The sequence below is a fragment of the Drosophila elegans genome, unplaced genomic scaffold (assembly GCF_018152505.1).
Source record: "Drosophila elegans isolate 14027-0461.03 unplaced genomic scaffold, ASM1815250v1 contig_149, whole genome shotgun sequence".
In the NCBI taxonomy this organism is placed as follows: Eukaryota; Metazoa; Arthropoda; class Insecta; order Diptera; family Drosophilidae; genus Drosophila; species Drosophila elegans.
The window spans coordinates 16,632,904-16,639,767 of NW_024545513.1; the positions used below are offsets into that span (position 1 = coordinate 16,632,904).

Here is a 6,864-nt window from a genome sequence, read left to right on the forward strand (position 1 = left end):
TTTCTTTTTCAATTTTTTTTTTTATTTTATTTTTAAATAAATTAGAAAATCCTTCGTAAAATCGAAGAATCCTTTTATAAAGCTTGGCTGATGTTGTGGCCGATGCTTTTTAGTGGTTTCTTGTGTTTTTGTGGTTTATCTCTTGCCGTTCGCATTCTCATCAACCTATTCTCCGCACGCCCGCAGCTCCCTGTGCCTTCTCATAGACGCTCCTCTATATCTCGTCATCATATAACCCGATTCCCCTGACACATTCGCAATGCCATTCGAAAATTTCAAATGCGAATGCGCCAGTCGAATCGGGCTATTACACGCTTATACATATAACATTTTTCTGTGTTTTGTGTTTTTTTTTTTGTTTTGTTGCTTCCGCTTTACATATCCGTAGGCTAGCCTATTGATTTGCGACTTCTCTGGGATTTCGGGGCTTGCAGTCGTCACAGTTATGTGTATATATATAAAAAAAAATGTACAGTTTTACATAATTATGCAGCTAACGTGGGGAAGTGGGCGGAAGGACGCGAGGAATGCGAGGAACACTCGAATAAATCGTGATTACATTTATCATATTTTTTGTTGACAAAAAAAAATACTTTAAAATAAAGTGTAGAAAAAAAAAAAATGTATAAAAAAGGATTGTGTTTGGTCTTTCTCGATTTTGACTTAAAGGTCGAATGGATGGGCGTAGGGCGGGGGGATGGCTGCTGAGGGGTATGCTGAATTAGTATTATCTGTTGCTGTTGTGGTCTCTGCTATATTTGATGTTCTTGTTGTTGTTGTTGCTGTTGTGGCTACTGCGTTTGCAATTAAGTTATAATTGTTTAATCAGTCTGAATTAATTCCAACACTATGATCTCGAATGGATGTGGGCTGGGCTGTGTGTGTGGGTGTAAGGGCCATCTTACAGCTCGTCCTTGAGATCGGCATCGTCGCCGCCCTCTGGGGGAGGAGCACCGCCAGCACCCTGGTACAGCTTAGCGATCACCGGCTGAACGATGGCCTCCAGATCCTTCTTCTGCTTCTTGTACTCCTCGGGATCGGCATCGGGATTCTGTTCCAGCCACTTGATCGACTCATCGATGGCCGACTCCAGCTTGGTTTTCTCCTCGTCGCTCAGCTTGGCGCCCAGCTTGTCCTTGTCGCCGATTTGGTTCTTCAAACTGTAGGCATACGACTCCAGCTCGTTGCGCGACTCCACACGCTCCTTCAGCTTCTTGTCCTCATCGGCGAACTTCTCGGCATCGCGGATCATGCGATCGATGTCCTCGGGTGTCAGACGGTTCTGGTCGTTGGTGATCACGATCTTCTCCTTGTTGCCGGTGCCCTTATCCTCGGCGCTGACCTGCAGGATGCCGTTGGCGTCGATCTCGAACGAGACCTCGATCTGGGGAATGCCACGGGGTGCTGGCGGAATGCCGGTCAGATCGAATTTGCCCAGCAGATGGTTGTCCTTGGTCATGGGACGCTCGCCCTCGTACACCTGAATGGTTACAGTGTGCTGGTTATCGGAAGCAGTCGAGAACACCTGCGATTTCTTTGTGGGAATGACGGTGTTGCGGGGAATCAGCTTGGTCATCACACCGCCCACAGTCTCAATACCCATGGTCAGTGGGTTGACATCGAGCAGCACAATAGCATCGGTATCCTGTTCGCCAGAGAGCACGCCAGCCTGGACGGCAGCACCGTAGGCCACAGCCTCATCGGGATTGATGCCTCGGGATGGTTCCTTGCCGCCGAAGAAGTCCTTCACCAGCTGCTGCACCTTGGGGATACGCGTGGAGCCACCGACCAGTACAATCTCGTGCACGTCCTTCTTGTTCATATCGGCATCCTCGAGCACCTTCTGCACAGGCTTCAGGGTGGAACGGAACAGATCCAGGTTCAGCTCCTCGAACTTGGCACGAGTCAGGGTCTCGGAGAAGTCATCACCCTCGAAGAAGGACTCGATCTCGATGCGCACCTGGTGGGAGCCGGACAGAGCGCGCTTAGCCTTCTCAACCTCACGACGCAGCTTCTGGACAGCGCGGTTGTCCTTGCGGATGTCCTTGCCCTTCTTCTTCTTGTACAGCTTAATGAAGTGATCCATCACACGCTGATCGAAGTCCTCACCGCCCAAATGGGTATCACCGTTGGTGGCCACCACCTCGAACACTCCGTTATCGATGGTCAGCAGTGAGACATCGAAGGTGCCGCCGCCCAGATCGAACACCAGCACGTTCTTCTCGCCCTCCTTCTTGTCCAGACCATAGGCGATAGCCGCGGCAGTGGGTTCGTTAATGATGCGCATCACCTGCAGACCGGCAATGACTCCAGCATCCTTGGTGGCCTGACGCTGAGCATCGTTAAAGTAGGCTGGCACGGTGACGACGGCGTGGGTGACCTTCTTGCCCAAATAGGCCTCGGCGGTTTCCTTCATCTTGCCCAGAACCATGGCGGAGATCTCCTCGGGGGCGAACACCTTGGCACCCTGCGACGTGTCCACGCTAATATGGGGCTTCGAGTTCTTCTCGACAACCTTGAAGGGGAAGAACTTGATGTCGTGCTGCACATTGGTGTCGGACCACTCGCGTCCGATCAGACGCTTGGCATCGAAGACCGTGTTCTCCGGATTGGTAGTGAGCTGATTCTTGGCGGCATCTCCAATGAGGCGCTCACCATCGGCGGTGAAAGCCACGTAGGAGGGAGTAATGCGGTTGCCCTGGTCGTTGGCAATGATCTCAACGCGTCCGTTCTTGTAAACACCAACGCTGTAAAACAAAAAAAAATTAAAAATAATTTAGTAAACTTGGACCTTAAACAACTGGAAAAATTACTATTGCCCACGTGTAAGTGTAATAGCTTAAATTGCATTTTAGAAGATAAGAGGTTACTGCGGTTTTTAAAAGCTTTTAGGCTGAAGAACTCTATTTAAGGGGTGGCAACCTACAAGCTGATAATTAAACGAATGAATTTTTTGTATGAAGTGAAATGTTCAAGATATTGCGATTTTGTTCTTTTTGTAAATAAAAAAATATTACACTTTTTAATTTAAAACATGTGTGCAAATGCAAATAAAGCTAGGTGCAAACAATTATTAAGCAATTCTACGGGGTTATTAATTTAAATAGTCAATTTTTAGCATGAATTATTTATTTAAATCAGCTCCAAAAAGCTAAATTATAGCAAGAAAACCCGATTATGAAAATTATCGCTATGATCCAGATAAGGCAAGTGGGCGTGTATGGGGTTAAGGGTTTGCAGGACAACTTACCAGGAATACGTAGTGCCCAAATCAATGCCGATCACTGTGCCCAGCTCCTTGTCCTTCTCCTTCTTCTCCTCGCCCAGCGAGAGGCCCACAAAGGCCACGACAGCCAGTAATATGCATAACCTCATATTGAAGATCTCTCAGAAACTGCAAATACATAAGTGAAAAATGGAAATTAGTAATTAATTTGACAATTATTTAAAGCTCGGCTTTTGTACACGTCAACACAATCACACACACAAACACGCACTGTCTTTAAGAGAGAGAGAGAGAGGGAGAAGAGCAACGACTGCTGACGTCGGTCAACTGTCAACAGGTAACCGTTAGTTGTGCCACTTTGGCAACCAGATTGTTTTATTCGTTGATAGTTCTACCTTTATCGGTGGGTCCTGTATAGTCAAGATCGGTTAAAAAACACGTCTACTCCAATGGCTAACTGCCCGGCAAGTGCTAAGCGCTGCGCTCATCTCGCTACTGACATTGACCGACGCCGACGTCGCAGGAGAGAGAGCAGCGAAATTTGTATACGTGTAACATTTTTCTGGTTCTTTCTTAGAGAGAAAATAGGGAGAGGAAGAGAGAGAGAGAGAGAGCGCGGCCGGCCAAATAACTGGTTTTCTTTTAGTTCTTTCACGCACTTGGAGAAAGTTCCCCACGAAAAACATAGTTTGCACAGCTGTTTGCTGCTCTCTAGGTTTATCCACTCAAGTTTTATTCTTTTGTTTCTATGCCCCACTGACGTGTACTTTTGGCCAGCGAGAAACAAAAGAGCCAAATATGCTTATAAATGACGTGTACCAAGCGGATTGAGCACTCACACGCACGCATAGCCCTACACCCACTCACACAGACAGCGGCATGCGCAGGCGCTCTTCTAAAATGAACTTTAAATTAACTGTAAAATAACTAGACCATTAAATATGAATTCGCAAAAAAATATTGGAAAATACATTTTAAAGAAGAATAGCCCCAAGTTCATTCACCCAACCGGCTATTTAGATATTAACATAAATTATGCGTCACGGCCAACCACCACGTCATTGGTTGGCTATTATTGATGCAACTTGAAAACCGAATTTCGCACGTTTTTAGTTATTTTGGGCACGTGCTGGCAAAATATTTTGTGGTGACAGGTATTTTATTAGACCCTTCATTTTGCCAACATGGCGACTGTAAAGTTTGCGGTGTATTGGTGGCCCTTTACCCTCTGTTACCGCCCCACGCTTTTCCTCTTTTCACGAATATTCTGGCAATGCGATTGCACTTTTAGTTATTGTTGCTAACTATGTATGTTGCTTCCTTTGACTGACACTTACACTTATTGCTTAAGAACTCACAGGTTTTACTTTGTTTCGATTCAATGTGCTTTCTCGACGCTTCAAAATGGAACTGACGGAGCAGAATTTGTAGCTGACTACTTTCTGACTTTTTTGCCGGCGCTTTCCACGCTCGCACACAATCATACACGGCAACACACACACGCGTGCAACTCTGGGGCCAAAAAGACACGTCAGTGGTGGTTTAGTGTTGGAAAACGAGCGTTGCGCCAGCAAATAACCGCCTTTAACAAAATGTTTTCAAAACAAACAAATTTTAAAGAATTCTAAATTACATTTTAGTATATTTGTAGAGATCTATAAAAAATCGTACTAGCTAGCGGTTTTTTTTATAAACCCCTAGGGCTTTTGTTATAAAGAAATTAAATTAAGTTAGATCAGTTTTCAAGCATTTATACAAATTATGGCAATGTTACGACGTTTAGTTTATAAATTAACAGTTATTTCTCACTAACTGCTAAAAGCAGCACACATTAAAAAAAAAAAAAAAACAAAAAAAGTCTGTTTACATTTTAAGTGTTCGGTTTGTTGATGCCAAAGTCTGCATGAATATATAGCATACATAAATATTTTCTTAAATTCTTCGAATTTGAATGCCAACAACAATCATAATTCACACATTTATTAATAATTTGAAGCTCTTTTTTGTACTTACATTTGCTAACTAAAACTATTAAAAAAATATTCACTTAATTAGTTAGTTGTCACTTTTTGTCACAGTAGTTTAGTCTTTGTTGTTTTTTGGCGTGGGTTTTATTTGATCTAATGGAAATGTAACGTTTTTTTGTTTATAAATATATGCGGTCACAGCGCGTTACGTTGTTCTTATTGGAATATTTTAATTTGCTAAATCGCGTATCTCTTTTGCTGTGCTGTTATTCCTTGTACTTTTGTTTTGAAAATGATTATCGCTCTCAGTATCTCGGCTATTTATTGCTCTTGGCTCCAACGTACCACTGACGTGTCGATGTTTTTAATTTTCTGGAAACATCGATAGGTCTCTGCCAATCGAATATATCAAACAAATATAACGTTATACCAAAAAGTTCGGAAAAATATAAAGCTTTAGAACATGTATTAAAGAATATATTATTTGTTAATTGTACGTTTAAGTAGCGGAGTTTCCGTTACACGTTTTTATTCCACAGAAATTTATAAAAACCTTACATAACTCTTATAATAATAAATTCTTTATACAATTTGATTGTGGAATGTTGGTTCGTCTTTAAAGGGTTAAACTACATTTGTAGGTCTATAATTTTTAAAACAATCATGATTTGTAATATTTTTAATTTTGTATTATGATTGTGAAGACAAATAAAATTTAAAATTTAAATTTACTATAGATATAAGGTTTTTTTTTATAATTCTTTAAAAATTTTATGTTTATCGATATTTTTCTAAATTTCTTGCACCTTTAGCACTGACGTGTCACACTCTCTCACTCTCTCCGAGGTCGTTTCTATTTGTTTACCCAAACATTTTCGGAGAGGAGAGAGTGAGATGTTTGGCCTTCTTTTTTGGAGTTTGTCTGATGCAAATATGCGTTTGCCCGAAGTAACGCTACCACTGACGTGTACGTTGCCCCAGGTTTACCGTTAATTTCCAGCTGTGTCTGGATGTTTACCGTTATTAAGTGGGGCGTAATTATTGACAAATTGTCGAGATTTCGGCTTTTCAAGATTTTGTAGGCAAAATATTGAGCCTAACAAATATTTATGTATATATTTAAGATTGGGAACTAGATTTAATTTAAAAGAAGGCTTGTTATTAATTTAATTTTAATTTTTAACTTTTGTCTAGCCAAGAAGATTTTATTGATACAAATTAACATTTATTTTTGTATTGTATATATATTTTTATTAAAATATAATTTCTGCATATAATATAAATAACTGTTAATAAAAGTTTTCCGGCTTCAACAAAATATTGTTTAAGTTTTTATATGAAGACGATTGTCTTTAAATGTGTATTTATTTTTGGATTCTTTATTGTTAATAAGAATGTCAATCTTCTTTGACAAACAATTTTAAAATAATTTAATAATATAAAGCAAGGAAGATTTACAGCCAAACATATGTATGTACACATGACTTGATTTGTTGTCACCCACTTTCTTTTTCAATTTAAAGTAAAAATAGTCAATCCCTAAATACATTTGTCAACTTTCTACTTTTGATGAAAATTCCAGAACTTAAAATTTAAATGTTATAAATAGCTTTGCTAAACTATTTCAAAATCAAATATTACTCATGATTTAATTCCACACAATGCGTAAGG

At 40.8% G+C, this 6,864-nt stretch overlaps 1 protein-coding gene across 4 annotated transcripts; it reads right to left on the bottom strand.

Annotated features, from left to right (window-relative positions):
• Positions 1-5,491, bottom strand: LOC108137631 (endoplasmic reticulum chaperone BiP). 4 transcript variants are annotated; one of them, XM_017259417.2, is made up of 3 exons: positions 5,240-5,491; positions 3,251-3,394; positions 1-2,747 (listed from the first exon to the last, which is right to left on the bottom strand). In XM_017259417.2, exons 2-3 carry the CDS (start codon positions 3,373-3,375, stop codon positions 902-904), a joined length of 1,971 nt encoding a protein of 656 aa, XP_017114906.1. In that variant the 5' UTR covers positions 3,376-3,394; positions 5,240-5,491; the 3' UTR covers positions 1-901. The 4 variants fall into 4 exon arrangements, with proteins under 4 accessions (XP_017114906.1, XP_017114908.1, XP_017114907.1 ...); XM_017259419.2 differs by lacking the exon at positions 5,240-5,491 and adding an exon at positions 4,585-4,709; XM_017259418.2 differs by lacking the exon at positions 5,240-5,491 and adding an exon at positions 4,564-4,690.
• Positions 5,492-6,864: the final 1,373 nt, after the last annotated feature.